Source organism: Agelaius phoeniceus, chromosome 4 (assembly GCF_051311805.1).
Source record: "Agelaius phoeniceus isolate bAgePho1 chromosome 4, bAgePho1.hap1, whole genome shotgun sequence".
NCBI lineage: Eukaryota > Metazoa > Chordata > Aves > Passeriformes > Icteridae > Agelaius > Agelaius phoeniceus.
Window position 1 is genome coordinate 31,114,959 of NC_135268.1, and position 20,673 is coordinate 31,135,631.

At 38.2% G+C, this 20,673-nt stretch overlaps 1 protein-coding gene across 1 annotated transcript in view; it reads right to left on the bottom strand.

The window, feature by feature from the left end:
• Window positions 1-20,673, bottom strand: part of FBXW7 (F-box and WD repeat domain containing 7) — a 177,041-nt gene that overhangs the window by 95,288 nt on the left and 61,080 nt on the right. The window contains exon 2 of the mRNA XM_054633742.2: window positions 3,780-4,337. Coding sequence (XP_054489717.1) covers window positions 3,780-4,268 — 489 coding nt within the window. The 5' untranslated portion in view covers window positions 4,269-4,337. The remainder of the gene's footprint in view (window positions 1-3,779; window positions 4,338-20,673) is intronic.

The following is a 20,673-nucleotide window of genomic DNA, read 5'->3' on the forward strand; positions in this document are numbered from 1 at the left end:
TCCTGCTGGCCACACCATTGCTGATCCAGGCCAGGATCCATTGGCCTTCTTGGCCACCTGGGCACACACTGGCTCATGTTCAGCTGCTCTCCAGCAGCACCCCCAGGTCCTTTTCTGCTGTGCAGCTTTCCAGCCACTCTGCCCAAGCCTGTAGCACTGTTATGTGGCTGATGTGAGCCAAGAGCAGGATCTGGCATTTGGCCTTGTTGACCCTCACACAGTTGGCCTTGGCCCATCAATTCAGCCTGTGCAGATCCCTCTGTGGAGCCTTCCTACCCTCCAGCACAGCAACACTCCCAGCCAACTTGATGTCACCTGCAAACTGACTGAGGGTGCACTGGATCCCCTCATCCAGATTGTTGATCAAGATATAAAGACATCTGTGATTGAAGAGAAATGTTCCAACACCAGAGTGCTCAGAGAAGTATCATAACAAGAACAAAAAAATAGAAAAATATGCCCAATGGACACATTGTCCTTATTATTTACATTTAAGATATCTTTTAGGGAGGAACTTGATTGCTTAACATACAGGGAGAAAAAAGCCCCATTTGTTAAACAGCTCCTCAATACAACATGAAAATAAAATGAAATTGTAACAGAAAAATTCATACAACAGGAAGAAGGCAGAGTAAAGGTGGAGAAGTTTAAACACTGATGATAACTAACAAACTATTAAACTAGGCTTGAGAGAGATTTGCCTTGCTGCCCAGTTTCCTGTTTTCAAACAGTGACATTTTTCAAAAACTAAGCTTTAGCTTGCACAGAAGTCAACACAGAGCAGCCTATTTTATGCAGGAAATCATGGAAGGTAACCACAAGGATCCTTCTGGATTCCTGTGTGGTGCTGGTAAATGCAATGAAATCCTTCCTGAACCAGCAGCCTTCTCCTTTTAAGAGCCCATGCCCTTTACTCATAACATTTTCACAACATTATGGCAGCAATTATCAGTTATTTGCACAGAGCAGTAGTATGAGGCAAATATTTTCATATATTTTATATATATCTATTAGAACACAGCATGCTTGCTGCTACTAAGGTGACAAGCAGCAAACTCAAGCAGGGTACACTGTGGTGTTATGGGGGAAATATGACATTTCCTTCCTTAGCCACACAGGATTCTGAAGGTCAACAAACAGAAAAAGAATCAGATTAGAGAAAGACTTTATGCAGTAGTTTATGAGGAAAGGAAGAAAAAGGACAAAGAACAGAGATATAAAAAAAACTAAGATGAGTTGTACAACACCTACAGTAGTAGCAGTTGCTATTTTGTTCAGACTCACTATTATCTCTTGTTATTTGGTGGTGGTGAAAGTGTGCTGCCATATGTACAAGCAGAACAAAGTGTGTTGCATCAGGAATGCTTCTGAGGAGCCAGGTTTACATCTGACAGACAGACAGACAGGAGGGCATTCAGCCATCACTGCCTGTAATGCTGGCACAGAGCAAGTTTCACAGAGTACAGCACACAGCAAGGGAATTCAGCCAGAGTTATGAGAACTGTAATTGACTACAAACACTGAGAAACATGTCTGAAAAGCTAAAAATAAATCCACCAAGTTCAAGTCTCCTAGGATGACTTTATCCTCAACAGGTAGAAGCAGAAATCACTTGTAAATATAGCTAATGAGTCTGCTAACACACCTTTTCTTCTCAAAAGCTGCAAATTAATTAGTCATGCTTATTTTTACTCTAGTAATTCATTCATGCTCTCACAGATGTATTTCCCCAACACTTTGTAACACAGAATGTGCTCCTCTGGTTAAATATTGGTTTATTAATGAATTGGTAACATTAATGTTGCATGTTATCGGTTCTACTGTGTAACCATCATGCTGAGCAGTGCCACCTCAAGCAGCTTTCTAACTTGTGCTGATACTTCCTAAAGTTGGAACTTCCTAAAACAGAGCTGCACCATGAAAAAAATCCCAAATATGGTTTGCTACCTGGCTGCCCAACAATTCTTGCAGAAGCACAGCCTGGGGGCAGAGCACAGACAAAAATCACCAGTCCTGCATCGAATAGGCAGAGCAACTATCAGACCACACAGAAATTTTGGATAAGTACAAAGATCTTTCAGACATCTTCCTTCAGGCTAAACTGGCTTGTTTCAGTTCTTGTCAAATATGCCTCAAGAAAAGAAAGAAAATGCTACATTCATTACTGAAATCAATAAAAAATGCTCCAGAACTGGCCACCACTGAAAATTATGCTCTGCTCTGTCTGTACATAATTTGAGTATAGTTACTCATGGAATTAGAAACTTCAGCAAGTTTCCAATTCAGAGACTTAAAAACATAATTTTGAGTATAATAATTTCCTACATTAATTATTGCCCATGCTGGATGCAATTTGCTATATGATACCCAGTAAAATATACTAAATACAGGAAAACCAATGTGTTGAAATGAAACCAAGGATTTCAGTAGTAAAATCCAATTCAATTATATGAAATATGACAGTATTTCACTCCAAATTAGAAAGCATATACTTCAGCACCCTGAAGAGTAGAATTCTAAATATAAAATTATATAAAAAACACATGTGAAAACATTACAACTTTTCAAAAATCAAATATATTAGCTGAGATACTTTAAACATGGAAGTGAGTTTCAAACTATCGTTATTAACAAAAACATTGCTGTAGATTCCAGAAGCAAATATTCACCCTATTTACCTGTTCAGGTGCATCTTGAACACTGATTATCCATCTCTATACATTTATGCTCATAGTCAACCTGTTAACTTATGTTAACTGACTTTTTTGTGGTTTTATTTTACATCAGGTTTTAATTATTTTTTAAGTAAAATTTAAAAGTTTGAGGAGGTTTTGTGTTTTGAAAGGTGAGAGGAAGCTAGATATTCTATTAACAATTAATGAGTAAGAAAAATAAATCAGTCCATAGACCTAGAAAGAACATTCTCCCAGAAGAACACTGGTCTGCTCCTCTTTCTTACTAGTCAATATCACTGCTTTCATTATTTTGCTGTTCCTAGGAGTTAATGGAATTCCTCCTTCCCAAAGAACTTGGAAAATACAGTGAACTACAAATGTGCACTGCAACCAATACCCCAGTAACTTCTTTTTAATCTAAAATGTTAAGTGATATAAATAGAAATAAAAATATGGAGATTAATTTCCAGATTCTCATTGCAAATCTGAAGTTTTCAACAACCAGCACACAGCTTCAAGGTCCTCACAAGCAGGATGCAACAAGACATTATGTAATGACTTCCTAACTGAATGACTGGCTATCACACTTGTTTTAACCTGTATTTTGTCAAGGAACTCAGCAGGCCAGCAGGAAGAACTTCATGTTTCTATAATATTCCACCCTACTTTTTCATTACAGTGTTTGCACCTAAATGAACCAGATCCTGTGTGAGAACACAACACATGTACGATTGCTTACCTTCCCTTCTAGCCCACTTGGAGAAGGAAAACAGCATAAATAACTCCAGGAGGGTCTTATGTAAAAATATTTATATAGGAACATCTTGGTATTTTAACCATAGTCATCAGAATGCTATCCCTTAAATTATATAGGGGTATTTACTCATGTCAAATGCATGCAAATATTTTTATTATTAACAGCTAAAACAGCATGATTTTTATGGACTACACAAATCCGTCGCTGCTCCTTACAAAATAAAGCTCCTTACGAAATAAATAAAATGTTTGCTTCATTGTAAAATTCTAGTTTATGCTAAATATGCCATTTTTTCCAAAATCCAAAGTTAGTGAGGATTAAGAGCACAAAAAAATGTAGCTTCTCACCTTTGTCTTCACGTAGAATGGTGATGACTGGTGAATGGGCAAGTCCATGAGGCTATTGGAATTTGTGACACTATTACTGTTAGCATGTTCATCTTCTCTACTGCTGTCATCAGACTGATCAAAATCATCACTGTCCTGGTCCATTTCCTCCTCCTCTTCCACCTCCTCCTCTTGGTCACCAGCATGTTCATCATCATCTTCCTCTTGGTTACAAGTAGAATCCTCATCCACTGTAATAAGTCTATTATTATTTTCTTCTAACTGCTCCTGCTGAGACTCATGCCTGTCATCAAATCCAGGTTCTTCTGCTCCTATCTCCCCATTCCTCCCAATGTGCTGCTCCTCTTGTTGTCGTCTTTGCTGCTGCTCCTCCTCTTCCACCACCCGATTCATCTGCTCCTCATCTACTTGGCTTGAGGAAGCATTACCTCGAAGAGATCCACCAGTTCGTCGCCTCTTGCTGCCCACAGAGAGCAGTTCCTGATTCATTTCCAAAAGCCAGCTTGCTACTTCTTGGACCTTGGCTAGGCTATCTGAAGATGCAAATGCTTTCACATTCTAAGGAGATAAAGAAAAAGTGGGAAATGACAAATGTTACTTTTTTTTTTTAAATTAGATAAAGCAGTAAAAATCTATTTAGTTGTTTTATTCTTGGCAACTAAAAACTTCCAGGAAACAAGGAATAATTTCTACTTGACACACTACTAGGAAAAAATAAAAGTTCTTCAGGCAGCTTTCTAGCAAGAGAATTACTTGTTCTGTCAAACAGTCTGATCATAATCTCTTTAAGCACCAGATTCAGCAAAATTCAGAAGAACTGGTTGCCCTTCTAGAGAATCTGTAAGAACCATTAACATTCATGTTAACAGAAGATACAAGTATGCAATATTACTTGCAAAAAATTGTACACAGATCATTTCAAATGGCATTTATTTTCCCTCTCATTTGATTACAGACTTGTATACTATTCAACAAAACAAACTGCTTTTGGTCTTATGCATTAAGAGCAGCATATTTTTCAGATATAATTGAAAGTTTCATTTCTTTTTATTCTAATTTCCTTTTAGATTGATAAAGAAGAGAACACCCACTTTAGAATACAGCCTTATCACTGCCAAGTCTTACGTTGGCCAGAGAGATGCCCAGTGGTCAAAAGCAGACATCACTAGGCTACCTGTGTGGCCCAGAAATGGCACCTATCTCACCTGGAAAAAAAATGGATTGATGGTAGTTATGGGGATTTTTGAAGGAGTAGTAAAGTTCTCTGAAGTCTAAGAAGCTACAATAATTGTTAAATGAATCTGTGAGATGTTAAAAAAGACCAAAACTAGGTGCATTTCAATAGACATTGAAAAATACTAATGCAATTTCCAAATTATTCATGCATTCAGCTACCCATGTGCCTCCAAGCAATATATAAGAACAGGGGGTTATAACACAGACTAATTCATTATTAAATTTGGTATCAGATTTCCAGATATACAGCCTTTGAGGCTGGCAAATCCAGACTCTGGTTTCCCTAGATTCAAGCAATGTGTTGAGTAGATTAATTCAGCCACAACTCAACAAGCAGTCAGACTCACTCTGAAAGCAGTACATGAAAGTGTGTGCAGAGAGAAATCAGCTTTGTCCTTGTGTACAGAGCCACTGTCCTTGGGAGCCCACAGCCCACCCCACACATTCAGCAGGCCACACGGTGAGAGAGAGATTCAGAAAGCACAACACCACAAATTCTGCATGGGAGCACAACTTCTGAGCCTCCTTGGAGTAGGAGCAGTAAAGGATGTCTCCATGAGTACTTCCACACAGGATGATAATATCTGAACCACCATCACCCCCTCCTTTTTTTTAACTCACCTATCTCTTATAGCTGGTTGGTTGGTTGTTTTTACAAAAAACCTAGGGCCTTGTATGAGGGACAGGGAACATATAAAGCCCAACTTTGCTCCATGACATTTGCAAAACAATTCACCTTATTGGTTAGTAGGGAGCAAAGTACCAGAAACCATAGCTGTTCCATAATTTTCAGTGTGTTGTACCATAAAAGGCACAGAAACACATTTACAGGTGTTTTTGCACTCTTTCTCTAAGGAGGATTCATAGCTGGGATTCTGCACTTCTCTGCACCTTTCTTCCTCAGGGAAACACTACTTACATCCCAAAGACAGGGTTCTCACATTTCCACATATCTAGTTCTGACCAGTGAACACTAAAAGACAATTAAGCACCGCACGTTCAATGGAAGGAAGCAGACACTGTGCTGACTCTTGATTTTTCCATGGGAAAAAAGCTTTAGGACACTTGGGTGCATGTGACCCAAACCAGAAGCTAATGTCTGTGTTTTCATATTCAAGTGGTAGCAAAAGCAAATGTGTTTATTTTTCTGTGTACAGTAAGGAGCATTTAAGAAAGATGCCACAAAGAGTGCACTCTAAGAGAAATGTTTTCATTTAACATCTTTCCCCAAAGCTCAGAAACCTGAGCATGTGGGAGTGATGTTTAATAACAACATTTCACCAAAAGCCAAATTTAGTTGCATATATCATCTGATGGTAATACAACTTATGTATCAGGCTTGCTACATACTTTGGGCATTATGAACAAAACAATATCACACCTTATTTTCTCAACTTGGAAAGTTGAAGCACTAAATAATGAAAAAAAAAAGTAGTTAAAAAAAAAAAAAGCTGAACAAGAGGTTTACATCTTCTCAATCTAGAAATTCCAGTTTCCACTACAAATGTATCTCTAAGTAGCCATGGGTGTAGCTTAAAAGTTTAATTGCATTTTTTCAGTATCAGTAGCATTATATATGCAATTACTGGTTTAGTATGTACTTGATAAAAATGCAAATGCTGCATTTGTTGCAATAATTTAATGCATACTTCCAATTTGTAACTGTAAGCAACCAACATAAAAGGTCAGCTTTGAAACATTAAAGTAATCAAATGCAAGAATATACTAAATGTTTAAGTGACAACAATATCACTGTTGTTACTGTTATTACACCCAAATGAGATTCCAGCCAATTAAAAATGTACACTAGTACATATTTTTAATTATTCCTACAGTTTTGAGTGACCATCAGTTCATGAAATTAGCTTTAGTCATTAGTGATTTCCATTTTACTCTGCATTTGCATGAATAAACTCAATTTGTTTTTCCAAGAAGCCTGTAAAATACATTATCAAAATTTAATTACAAGCAGTGCTACATCAGAAATCATCAGTATGCAGAGAGGTGATGCATTTGCTAAAGAACAGATGGATGTACATTATCTGAGAGATTTGAAACATTAAAGCTGCCTTCTGTCATGTAAGTGCTTTCAGAATTAACTACTGTCAGCTAATACACAAGATACAATAATTTCCATGTATAAGGTAGATAAGAATAAGGAAGGATTATTATTTTGCAGGAAGAAGTGTATTTACAAATCAACTTCCAGAGAACTGAAATGATGTGTTTTCAGCTAGTACAGTGTCTCTTTCATTTATACAGAGACCAAAATGACTCAAATCAACTAAAAACCAGAAGAACCACTGAGGAAAGCTGTTGTTTTTCCTACCTGTCTCGGACCACAAAGACTTTTTTTATCAGACAGACACCAAAACATAGCAATGCAAGTGGCATGGCTTTGCATAAGCATGCAAAACTCATCAAACTTGATCCATGAATCTAACTTGGCAACTCTCAGGTAAGTTTCTTAACACTCGCATTGTATGGGAAAACAAAATGCAAGAAATGCCTAAGGAAAATGGAAGTCTCCAGACTGATCCAGCAGTAAGCTCAGAGCTGATGAAGGCATCCCACATCTCTATTGAAGACTGTATGCAGCCCCCACCTCTACTGAACATTAAATGCTGTTTAAGCATAATTCTTCAGCTTTCTGCATTACATTTTCACAGAAGATAGACTGCTCAGGGTTATCTGCCACAACAGGTTGCATTCTGTACTGCGAGGATGACCACTTCACTTCCTGCTTTACTGCTGAAATATCTCTATCCTGCTAATACAGATTAAAAAATTGTTAAATATTTTTAACCTATAAACCCACATAACTATGGGAAAATTAAATTTCCATCAGTACTGCTTGTTTTTATTTTTCCATTTTTATTACTTGAAACTATAAAGAAAAAAGAAAATGAGGTGGATGTAGAGATGTGGAGGTTGGGGTGTGGTGGGGTTTGTTTTTAAAAAAATTTAACAGATTGTGAAAAGGTTTTAAAGAAATAACTTGGAAATTAATGTATTAGATTGACTTGGATACTAACCTAAGTATCATGACAGCATTTAGTGAAAAGACAGTATAGCTACAGACACAACATGATTTATGGCCAGTGGATGCTCCTAGAACAAATCTTTTGAGATTACATATTTAGTGGACAAAGACAACTGAACTAACACAAAAACTTCTGTAGATATTTGACTAAATCTTACCACTGTAATATATCTGAACTTTTTATTGCATTATTTAACTGTGCAATACTGAATTGAGTTAAATAGAAAGCAAAATAGGGACATCCCACCCAAGCAAAGGATCTCCTAAGGTCTCAAAATCCAAATCTACCTTCTGAAGAAGTACAAGACCCTTATAAGCACGCTGTGTCCAAGAACAGCACTGTTGCATTGGTCCTCACAAGCAAGCAGTGCAGCACTGAAGGGGCAGGGGTGCAAAGCTGAGACACAGCACCCACAGGATACCAGCTCTGGGGAGAGGAAGTGATTTATTCCCAGACCCTTGCCCAAGCCCAAAATGACCCTCAGAGTTGGAGCGCACCTTCTGCTTTAGCTTCACCTAGAAGGTGTTCTGGAACAGCTTCAACTCATTCTATAGGGAAACAGGCGTGGACAATCAGGAATTAGGCTCTAAAAGGTGCACTTGATCCAAGCCCAAACTACCACACAAAGTGCAAATACATCTAACAAGCCATGCCATCCAAGGCCTGCTAAGCCCATTTGAAAAAACATGCATGAGAAGGGGATTTACATGCAGCATCAAGCAGGTATAAATAAAAAAATAACAGAGTTAACACTAAGAACCATTTTTTACCAAAGAAAAATATATATTTGAGTTATGGCCATGATAGCAAATGTTGCAAAACACTATGAGCAAGACACATACAGGATGTGTTTAAGAAAACAGTTAATATATTGGTCAGGTTACTGGTTACACAGTTTGTGTATGGGAAGGATTTTCAACAACAGCTAAGTAACAAACCAAAGCAGCCAACATATAATTGAAATAACTGAAATACAAAAATCAAATGAGGAATCTACCACCTTCTCTTATAGGTTATGGTAGTGGACAATTATTCTCATACAAGGACTTAATGAAGTTAAGATAATTCAGATAAAGCAACAAATTTAACTAAAGTTATGAGCTTTAAATGAAAGTTACAGAATAATGATTCTGTAATGATGATTGCTGCACTATAAAGGACAGCAAACATGATCATAGTTATGGAGTCACAAAACTGTGTTGAATACATTGCACAGATGAAGAAAATAAAAAACCTTCTGTATTTCATCAGTACATATGCTGATTAAAGCAAGACTGAAACAGAGATTTAAAAACTTTCAGCAGCTTTTCTTAAAAAAAAAAATCATAGACAATGTAACTCATTCTACAAGAACACATGCTTTTTCTAAGAACAATAAACTGCTTCTTCCAAACACATACACACCTCAAATCTCTAAGTCAACTCCATTATTTACAGCTTCAAGCTCCAGAACAAAATAGCAACCAAAAAGATTCTCTGCTCCTGCTTTACTATTAACCTCCCAAAAACACTCAACAGAGCAGCACATGCAACGTTTTGGTTGTATTGGAAATTATCCTGCTCTTTTTTCACAATCTCAATATACTTTAATGATCAATTAATGTTGTTTATTCAGTGCAAAGTGGTCAAAGCAACATACATTAAATCAAAGTGCTCCTCTAATTACTTACTTATGTCAAACATAAATTTGACAGCAAACAAAAAAAAATAGATTTAGTATTCATTAAATTTTTTAAATACCACAATTAAAGTTTCCTGTTTAAATTTAATTATGTCCAGCTGTATTTAATCTTCTTTTGCAGCCAATTCTAATTATCTCCCTCTCTACTGAAATTCAGGCCCAACTTTCCATCTACCTGCTGAAACTCTTCACCAAGTCCTGGTGTCCTGACCTCTCCTGAATGTTTCTGAACAGATACTTCAGGTTTCCCACCACACATGGTCTCTGCCTCCTGTTCACCTGCTTCTTCTTAACCCCACAATCCTATTTCAACAGACTTGACCCCTTCTCTCCCTATTCCACCATCCAACTTACTTTTTTCTTCCAGGACTGCCTCTGAACATGGCTCCCTCTCTAATCCCATGCCTCAGTTTCCCAATCCCCTTTAGCCTCCAGTGCTACTTTACAGTCTCAGACACTTTGCTTTATTCTGAACCATTCCCCACAGAAAACAAAGGGATTTATTTAAAAGAGAGACAATATCTGATAATACATGGGTAGTGAGGGCATGACAGAGCCATGTCCCTTGCTATCAGTTATGGGGACAAACACATAGAAACCACTTAAAAGAAAACTTTGCTTTAACTCTGGGAATGAAAGATCTATCACATAATCCTACCCTCTTCTGGCACAAATACATAAAGTATTTAACGAGTGATAAAATATGAAATAGCACACAAAACCCACTAGAAAATGAGAATACAAAAAGCAGTTTAGAAAATGAGTAAATGCTTCAAGAATTTATATATATTTAGCAGTATTTATGCTAAGTGGCTTGATAAAGAAATATCAGAGGTAGAAGAGTGATGACTAGACCTTTCATAAGCAAGAGTTTAGAAGAAACAGTCTGAGCTACAAGCAGTCACATTCTTTAGATTATGGTAAAGTATCATACAACCACCTACAAGGTTCAGGCACACACAAACACAGAACCTGGATGTATTATAATTCATGTGGATTCCACAGATTCTCTTTGCAATAGCAAGAGGAGCATCAAATCTTAATGCTTTAAACCAAAGGCCTTTTCTTCCCTCTTTGTGCATTCTCAACACAAGGGCTGCTCTGGCTAAAAGAGGGGATAATCTGAGTTTTAATGCTCTAGCACAAAGTATCACGCTATAAAATGTATTAATAGAGACTTGATGTTCATATTAAAACACTCAGCATATAAGAGGAAGAGAGAAACTTAGGAGATTTTTCTTTCTATAAACACTTGTTCGTACATAAGAAATGAATTTAATTCTCATATTTGAAGTGTTTCCAAACATGCCTGCATTCTCCTTGTTTCAAAAAGAAAGCAAATAATCACAGTAAATAATCAGTGAATAATGTCTTACATAAGTTCTGCTTTTACCTCAAAATTTGACACATGAGAAAATGAGAATTACAATGCTGTGGCAAGGATGGGGTGGAGATAAGAGGGAAATGTGAAAGTGACCCATATGGAAAATGTTGAAAGCTCCATCACACATTAATGAGAAAACTGCATTAAAAAAAAAAAAAATTAAGTCCTTTTCCTTAAAGCTGTCTCCCAACTGACAAGTTATTAACACACCAACACACCACTATAGTATTATTGTGAAAGTGGGGAGCTCAGGCCACTTTATCAGGAACACTGTTCACAGTTCTTAGTTCCCTGAAAGGGAAGACTTACAGCAAAAGTACAGAAGTTACTCCTTAATTTTAATTTTGCATTGTTATGTTTTCATCAAGAATAGTGAATGGATATAATGTAGAATAAACTCACTTGCATTCTTTGGAAGATATCGTGGGAGGCAACAATCCACAGTAGGAGGAGATCTGTATTATCAGCAATATTACTGTGTTCATATAAATAATTATGTTATTTTTAGTATTTATATTAGTAATGACTGTTATGCAGAAGATGGCTGGTTTGTCTTTTCACTAAAAACTCTTTAAAGAAGGAGGATTAAGCTGTAAAATGTGACAAGTTAACTATCATGTGGAACTAATGAAAGGCTTCTCTCCCCTTTTCCTCAGAAAAGCAGAAAAAAAAGCCTTGAGTTATTTAAAGGGTGCCAAGTTTTCCAGCAACTATTAAAAACAAAACAGGCAAATCCTCCCTAAAATCCTGCATGCTGCCATTTAATATCAAGCAGTGATTGTTTTTCCATTGAAAGGACTTCTAAGATATAAAAGCTAAGCACACAATTTTCAACTGCATTGTCTTAACCTTTCCACTTTGACAACTATACCATTACTTGGTATTAGTATTATATAAAATTTTTACCTCTCCAAATGAAAACTCTTACCTGAATAACTAATGAATGCTTGCTTATTGTTTTCCCCATGAATTAGATTACTACAAGAAGCCTACACTACTACTACTAGAGATAGAGCAGAAGTATTCTTGTTTGCTAAGTTTAGAACAGCCAGTTAATATTTCAGCCTCATGTAAACTACTCTTTCTGTGCATACGAACAAGGAAGAGTTTCTTGCCAAAAGCAAACATTAGATCACACTTAAAACAACATAAACAGAGTATCTTTAGATACATTACTTGAGAAGCATGTAGGCTGAAGAATTCTCAGTTTAGAAAACTAGTCAGGCAGTTTCTTATACGCCTTTCAAATTTAAAGATGCTGTTGTATACCTGCCTAGTGAAGGCCAACAGAATCATCCAAACTCTTCCATGATAGATACACATGTAATAAAGGATTTCTCTACAAAAAAGGATTATGAATCCTCTTACAGAGCAAAAGGAGACTAAGCACTCCTTAAAACTTCACAGGTTTGGATAATTTTGGGGTTGAATTCAACCTTCATTTCAAAAGGTACGTAAATGAAGTTTGTGGGTCTCTGGTAGTTGTGAGGGCTTTCCAAGCTGGCCTGACATCTCCACAGTAGTACTATGCATTCTGTTGCAGTTTCACATGCCTTTCTGTCCCCAGACTAGACCATCTATATTCCCTATAAAAGGAGTCCTTGGGGTCAGTTTTACAGCACCATCAACACCACTGCATACAAGGACCTCCCCAGCTGCCCAGATCAAAAACTGCTTAGGATAGTTTTGTACTGCTCAAGGTCTTTCATCCATAGGAAAAGAGTCTGAGGAGCAATGAGGATGGACCTCTGGCCTTCTAGTAGAGACCTTTGGTTAAGCTGTACTGGAGTGTTACTGTGTTATGGACAAACTCTTCTGAGTTAACACACATTAAGCCATAGGTACCAACACATGAAACCAGAAATCTCAACTATGAAGTCTAGGACTACCATTCAGTAACATTTATTTATGTAAACAGGCAATGTGATTACTATGCAGAAACAACTCCATTCTTCCCAACTGCCTAGGTGAACAAGGATTTCATCTAATAGACAAGAAGCAAGATCCAATCACTAAATGCTGAAATGAGAAAAATACAAATGGAATTAACTATGAGGATAATTACTCACTGTAATAGCTCACTAGGAAGATAGCAAATTCATCACCACTTTAAGTCTTAAATTAGAAATTTACTCCATCATAGTTTAAAACATACATTCAACAACTGCAGAACATGCAGCACAAGTGCAGCTACCAGGGCATGGTGAGCTGCATGCCTCTTCCTGAGAATATACATGAAAGAGAGCTGTTGTCACCTCCTCTCTGCTCCCACAGTGACACAGAGACAAAAAGTATGACCAAACTGCTGATTAAACCCTGCCTAGTTTCAGTGCAGACTTATTTCACAACTTCTAGACTTAACACAAAGGCTAGTGTTGCACGGCCAAAACAGCCTAAACATAAATTTTTCTTCAGCATCCATAACATTGGGTCTGGGATGCATTTCCAGTGGGAAAACCTTAGCAGTACAGTATGCTGAACCACTTTACATATCCATTCACACAGACTGTCACCTCGCCTGGTGCTGCTTCACAAAGTTAAGTTGTAAGAGTAATACATGAAAAACTTCCAAGCAGAGCTGCTCATTATTAATGCAAACTATTCTGAAGGCAAAAGCAAACCAGCATTTGGCAGCAAGACCACTGCCATTAAGATGTTTGCCTGCAAACCTCAAAATGATTTCTGAAGTACCCAACTGACTTCAGTCTCAGTCTCTTTCCTGTCCACTAATCATAAAAGTAATTTTGGGTACATTTCCTGAAATTATAGGTTTTGCTAATATGAGTTGCAGTTTTACCAGATGGCTGGCATCAGCTTCTGGTAAAATGGTAACGTGATTTCTTGGACTAAAACTACAACTCAAATGTTGCTGAAATGCAGCACAAACAAGCAGACATACAGAAGAGCAGAGACATTAAAAAACAAAACAAACAAACAAAAAAAAAAGGTGATTTAGAATACAGGGCAAAAAAGATAGACCAAAACATGTCATCTTTAACTGAAGTGAGCTAACAGACCTTGAGAACAAATAGCAGCAAAATTTAGTCAAATTTAAAATTAATTTAGTTATATGAAAACTGGGGGAAGGGCAGGAAATTAACACCAAGTACCAAATTGTCCCCTACCTCAGAGCTGTTAGAGAAAAGAGTCCTCTAATATGGAACAAAACACAAACAGATGGGAACATATATACCCTTTACACTGAAAGGCATTCTAGTGGTTAAAAAGAAGATGACAGCAGAATTAAAGCTGAGAAAAGTGAGAATCAAGAGCTGTGACTGCTATTAAAGAACATTTTTCTCTGGGTGATTAAAAACAGTTGAAGTAAATATCCCTTTTTCAAGCAGCTCTTATACCACCTCTAATAAGTAAGAATAATCAACTCACTTTACTCCCCAGAAGCTTCAATGCACAGAACAGTATTTTTGAGCCTCTTAATAATGATTAATGATGTAAAGGAGAAGAAATGCACGTTATGCCGTAAGAAGTCCAGTCTCACTATTTTGTTCAGTTGCAGGTTTCTGTATCAGAGTAACCTCCTAGAAATTACTATAAGGTTATGGTAAAAATTAAGAATATTCTACTAATACTAAATAGCCTTCCCTTCTTTTGAACTTTACACTTTTTTTAATTGTTCTAAGCGAGATGACGAGAGAATTAAACATCCAAGCCTTTCCAAGTTATCAACAACCTATTTTACCTTAAGATCCACAATTGACAATGCTTATTTGAGGCTACTGCCCAAAATTTTTATCACAATTTCCTGTTTCAGTTGCCTATTCTTTAAAAAAAGTCTGAAGTACAAGGCCAAGAGTATCCTGGGTACATTAGGAAGAGCATTGCCAGCAGGGGAAGGGAGGTGATCCTGCCCCTCTGCTCAGCCCTGGTGAGGCCACCTGGAGTGTTGTATCCAGTTCTGGGCTCCTCAGGACAAGAGAGGCATGGAGCTCCTGGAGCAGGGCAACAAAGAAGATGAGGACACTGGAGCACTCTCTAAGGAGGAAAGGCTGAGAGAACTGGGCCTGTTCAGCCTTGAGAAAACTGAGAGTGGACCTCATCAATGTCTGCCAGTATCTGCAGGGAGGGTGCCAAGAGGATGGAGCCAGGCTCTGCTCAGTGGTGCCAAGCAACACGACAAGAGGCACTGGGCAGAACCTGATGCACAGGAAGTTCCACCAGAACATGAGGAAGAACTTCTTTACTGTGCAGTGACCACACACCAGAATGGATGGTCCAGAGAGGTTGTGGAGTCTCCCTCATCATGTGCTCTGGGATGGCCCTGCTTGAGCAGAGAGGTTGGACCAGATGACCCACCATGGTCTGTTCCAATCTGACCCATTCTGATTCAGCTACCATGTTGTCTTATGTGCTAGGGATAAAAAAAAACACATCAGTAATTCTATCAGTACTGTTAAAGCAGAATGGAGTAAAAGGTGGTAACGTAAGACAGACAAAGGCATTTCTCATTTGTGTTTAATTCACCAGTTATAAACCAAATTTCTGAGATAAGAAAAGGTAGCTGTGGTCAGATTGGGGCAGAAAACATGCCTCATCCAAGCAACACAAGATATAAACACTGGTGTATTTTGGTGCGAAAAACTACAGCTCAGCCTTATTCCTACAAGGTTGCTCTAAAAGAACGAGGAGCAATATATATTTTATGAAGAAAGCCTATCTGTCTGCAGTACCAATTCATATCTTACAAAGTGTTCAGCTGTGAATGTTATATCAGATTTTTGCAGTATCCACTGAGCAATACTCTCTCCATTCTGAATGCTGTACTTTCAAAGATGAACTCCAAATTATGTACTTTTTCCAGAGCAAGTCAATGAAACATGTTAAATGCCTTTGCATCAACATCTGATAAGGAAGATCCTTTGATCTGCACTTCTCTACTTTTACAAGAAATACAAAGAGAAACATACAGGCAGCATTTACCAGACTTGCTGAAATCTGCTAATACACTGGTTTGTCTGCATTTTCAGCATCTTCATCAGTAGAAAGACATAAGTAAAACAAGGTCACATACTACCAGAACACAGCAGAACCCATTCCCTTTTCTAGTGTCTAATTTAAAACAAAACAAAACAAAAAAATCCAAACCAATTACAGTCTCCACATGCCATTTAAAAAACAGTAAATGCCTTCTCATTAACCTCACATCTCCAGAACACTGCCTAGCACACATTGGTTCCTAAGTGTTATGTTCTCTGTGTCACAGAGAAGCTTTATGGCACTAGATTTAAAATCTGACCTTGCAGAACAACAAGGTACTTGCTGACAAACAGCATGAGTGAGTGCCAGGTTTGAAGGAAGATGATATCCCAGCCTGTCTAAAAGAATCTGGCCCTGGCCCAAACAGACTCTTAGCAGGCTCCACTGGAGAAATGGAAATGGTTGCAATTATTGTTATTGATTTAATGCCCTTAAAATGGTTCTCTGACAATTTTATTTCAGTAACTGATTAAGCAGTATGATTCAGCAGCAGGACATCTGCTAACAACCTACAGAAACATAGATTTCTTTGCTCAAATTATTTCTGGGACCTAGAAAGTAAGGTTTTGTATTTGCACGACCAGAGGTAGATAAGAATGTACGGTGGCCTACAATATTTATGTCAGGCAGGCATTCAAACTTTCCTTCCAATTCTACAAAGCCATCAACTCTAATATCCCCTGGTTTTGCTCTACAACATTTTCCTAGTAGGAAAGGTGATGTAACTACAAGCAGTAAAGAGAGCAATGTTCAATGCAGTAAAGCACTGACCACGTATACAGTTATCAAATAAATTATGTACCTGAACTACCAAATAAAAGAGACACTGATGCAGACAAATAGAAACAATCTTAAAATTAGAAATTGGTAATGTAATTTGAGTGGATGAAAAACAGGTTACAGAGATTCTTTTCAGTGACTAATGTCATTTAAGATGCTGTTACTGCTCTGCCACAGAATATTTTCAGTGGAGCTTCACCAAAATAAATTGTCCCCCCCTTACCATTCCAGAAAAAAAATACTCAAATCAATTATATCTCACCAGTTTCCTCTAATGTATATGGTGTTGCTGGCACTGGGTTAAGAATGACAGATATGAACTGTTTGAAGGACAGCAGATCTTACACCTTTCCAGCAGAGATGGGTACTGATTAGGGACCAATTAACATCTTACACCACTGTGAAATAAACACCCATAAACTTGAAGCTGTACTCTTCAGTTAAAGCAAGGCATACTCTGCTGCTGGCATTATGGATCTAAACCTGACTACTGTCAGAGTCACCAACCCACTAGCTCACCACAGCTGGCATCATTTCTCATGCCTGTGTGGAAAGAGGCATGCAGAGCTAAGACAGTTTCTTCCCAACAATAAGCCCAGAACACAAGAGCAGCTGCAAAGAGGAACAGTCTCCCACATCACTGCCTTGATCCACCTTTACTGTAGGCTAATCAATATTCCTGATTTTTAAAGACTCCTGTAGGTGAAGAGCAGTCTCTGTCTCTCCCAGACAGTGCTAAGCAGCATCAGCTGTACTGATCAAACACAGACCTCAGCACTCCCCAGCCAAACCTGGTGCTTGCACTTGCTGCTACATCAGATGTACTGGGCTTCACAAAGGTCACTTGCCATGCCACACAGCTGCCTTGTGGATATTGGAGACCAGCATATTTTGGAAGCAAGTAGATAGTTGCTCAGGTCCTAGTGAAGTACTGATATTCAGAAGGAGAAATTTGCTGGATTGCTGGTAATAGGTGGAAATCCAAAGCAGCTGAGATGGTACAATCTTTGGGACAAGATGGTGTGTCTCCTAAGTGCCACAAGAACCCACAACACAACAGGCAAGGGAAAAGTCAAATCTTGTTGACAACAAAGAACAGAGCTCTGGATGCACTGAACACACACAAAGTATATTGTTGGATTGATCGTTTATTTTCTAACCTAGAAAAGTTGTGAAAAAACAAAATTTGTAAAATAACTGATTTAATTCAAATTTTGAGGCCATTATCCAGATAATTCAGAATGTTGTTTTATCACTACTATGTAAGAGTGATGTGTGAAACAGTCCAGCTGCAAACAGATGCATTTCACTCCAACTGTTTCTACTGATAGAAAGGCATATTGGATGACTTTCTGAATAATACATTGGTTGTTGATAACAAGAGCACCATTGAAAACAGGGCATTTATATTTGTTCTTACTGGAAAACCTGGCTGATTGGGTTATGTCCTATGACATAGCTTGAAGGCTGCAAAATGGACCTTACCGTAACTTTCTCACTGAAGCAGCCCAAAAAGGCTTTTAGTAACTGTAAGGCTCTCTCACTAAATAGCTCCATTTTTCAAAAGATCTAGTACTCCACTGAGGAAAACAGAATATAGTACAGGCAATGTGAAGTTCAAGTCATCCCTCACAGCCTTCACATCAGTGTGTATTTTAATTTTTCTTATAATCTACACATGGGCTTCCATGTTCTCAGATGTGTGGATGATTAGCAAATGGTACCATTCTGCCCAAAGTTCAGAAGCCACTTTTTAGTCACCAAGACACAGGAGTCAGCTACTAGCTTTGAAGCAATGATTAGGTATGAAGTATAAAACACTACAAAAAATACAGCTGAACTTTTAAAGGTATTTCCATTTTCATTCCAATCATCTCAACACCTGGGAAATACTTAGCACACCAATTTTCTTTCTTTCTTCAGTAAGAATCCTGGAAAGAAACTAGTCTCTAAGAAATGCTTTCATTTCCTGGTAAATTCCTCATAGATTTTTATCAAAGTCTAGCAAGAATGTATTTTCTACTTGTAATAGAGCAGGGTTTATGTACTGAAATCCATTTCCACAGAGCTCCTAACCATTCTCAAAGGTATCGCAGTCAACGCGGAGTAATGGCACCAATGAGGTCTACAGATCTGCACTTTTTCCTCAGACACTAGTGAGATCAAGGATGTTTCCAAGACATCTCATCCTCACAGGTGGGCATTAACCCCAAACCCCCAAGCTCTTCTAGGCACTTCTGGTATATGTTAAACAACTACTTTGACACGGAAAGTACCAACAGTTTCAGGAACATGGCTGTTCTCAGCAGGAGCTCCTGCACTCAGTGTTCACTTCTCTGTTGAAGAACTGACCATTTTAAAATTACTGATCAGCGTAAATTTATTGTGGTTCTTCTTGGAACTTCTGACCCAAAGCCAGTTTCCACAGACTGCCTGGTTAGTCTTGCATTCCTTGATTTTTGAGTCTCAGGGGTAGGGGTAGAGAGGAAAGAAAGCCTGCTGCACATCTGGCTTGGAGTTGAAACACAGGGAGCAACATCTGACACTCCCAGCTCTAGGGCTCACCAGAAAAAAAAAAAAATCTGAAATCAACAAATCTGGATCTGCTTTAAAGGACTTGTTAAAAGTGGACAGGAGGTGGCAACCTAAAAGTCTGATCCCATGTCCATTCAATCCCAGGTGATAAATTTACACATTCCAGAGACTTTTTCTGATGAGTCCTAACATCTGGAATATGTTCAGCTCATGGCAGCAGGACAGCAGGCTGGGCATTACTAGATGTTTCTGTCACTGGTGAAGGAATAGAGATTGGATGATGAGTGCTCCATCATCCATACCCCAGCATGGAAATACTAAACAGCTCAGATGCAGGCACCATCCATCAGTGACAAATGGTTGATTTAGTAGAGATCCCATTACCAACCTCAAAAAAGCATGAGATTTCTATCGGCTTGCACAGAAATTCTCTTAGTTATCCAACAGAGAAAAATGGAAGAAAGCTTCAGAGGACTTTCTAGTAGGACATTTTTGAAATATAAAAAAAACAACTTAAGAAGCCTGACAGCAGTTTTTAAATAGATATTTTTGAAAATTCATTTAGTTAGTCTTTCTCCTTCATAGTTGTGTGCACACAGTTCCAGTGGAAACCGAAATATTCATTGAACTTTTTATACCTAGAGATATACGAGGACTAAACCCAGCAGCATTGGGAAATCCTAGATCATTGAATTAGATAAAATTGCAAAAAAGCAGTCATATATTAAGTTTAAAATAGGTAAGGACTAGCAGCTAATAGAAAACAAGCACTCAGCAAGCATCCCAGCATGATTATTCTGCACAAGATTTATTTCGCTTTCAAAGCACACTTCCTGACACATTAAAATAAGCTATTTAAAGGGACTTCTGGAAAGAATAGGAGTGTAGAGACACATGCATACACTCTTCCTGAGGCACAGGCTCAGCCTCCCACACCCAGCCTGCTTATCCCTGCATCCAACCAGATCTCCTGGCGCACCTGCGCACATAAGCATCACTAATCCGCCTCAGTCAGAATGAGCCAGGTTATCTTACAAGTTTAAAGTCCCAGCTAAGCAGATTCATTTTGCCTGAAATAGATTAGGAAGCACTCACAAGAGCAGTTCCACGCACAGATTAGAGGTGAACAATCCACTTCAGGGGCACAGGGCAGGCAGCATGCAGCCACAACCTGCAGCTGGCCCAGCTGAACCTGAACTCAATGCCTGCTATGGCCCAGTCACATTCACCTGGGAAAGT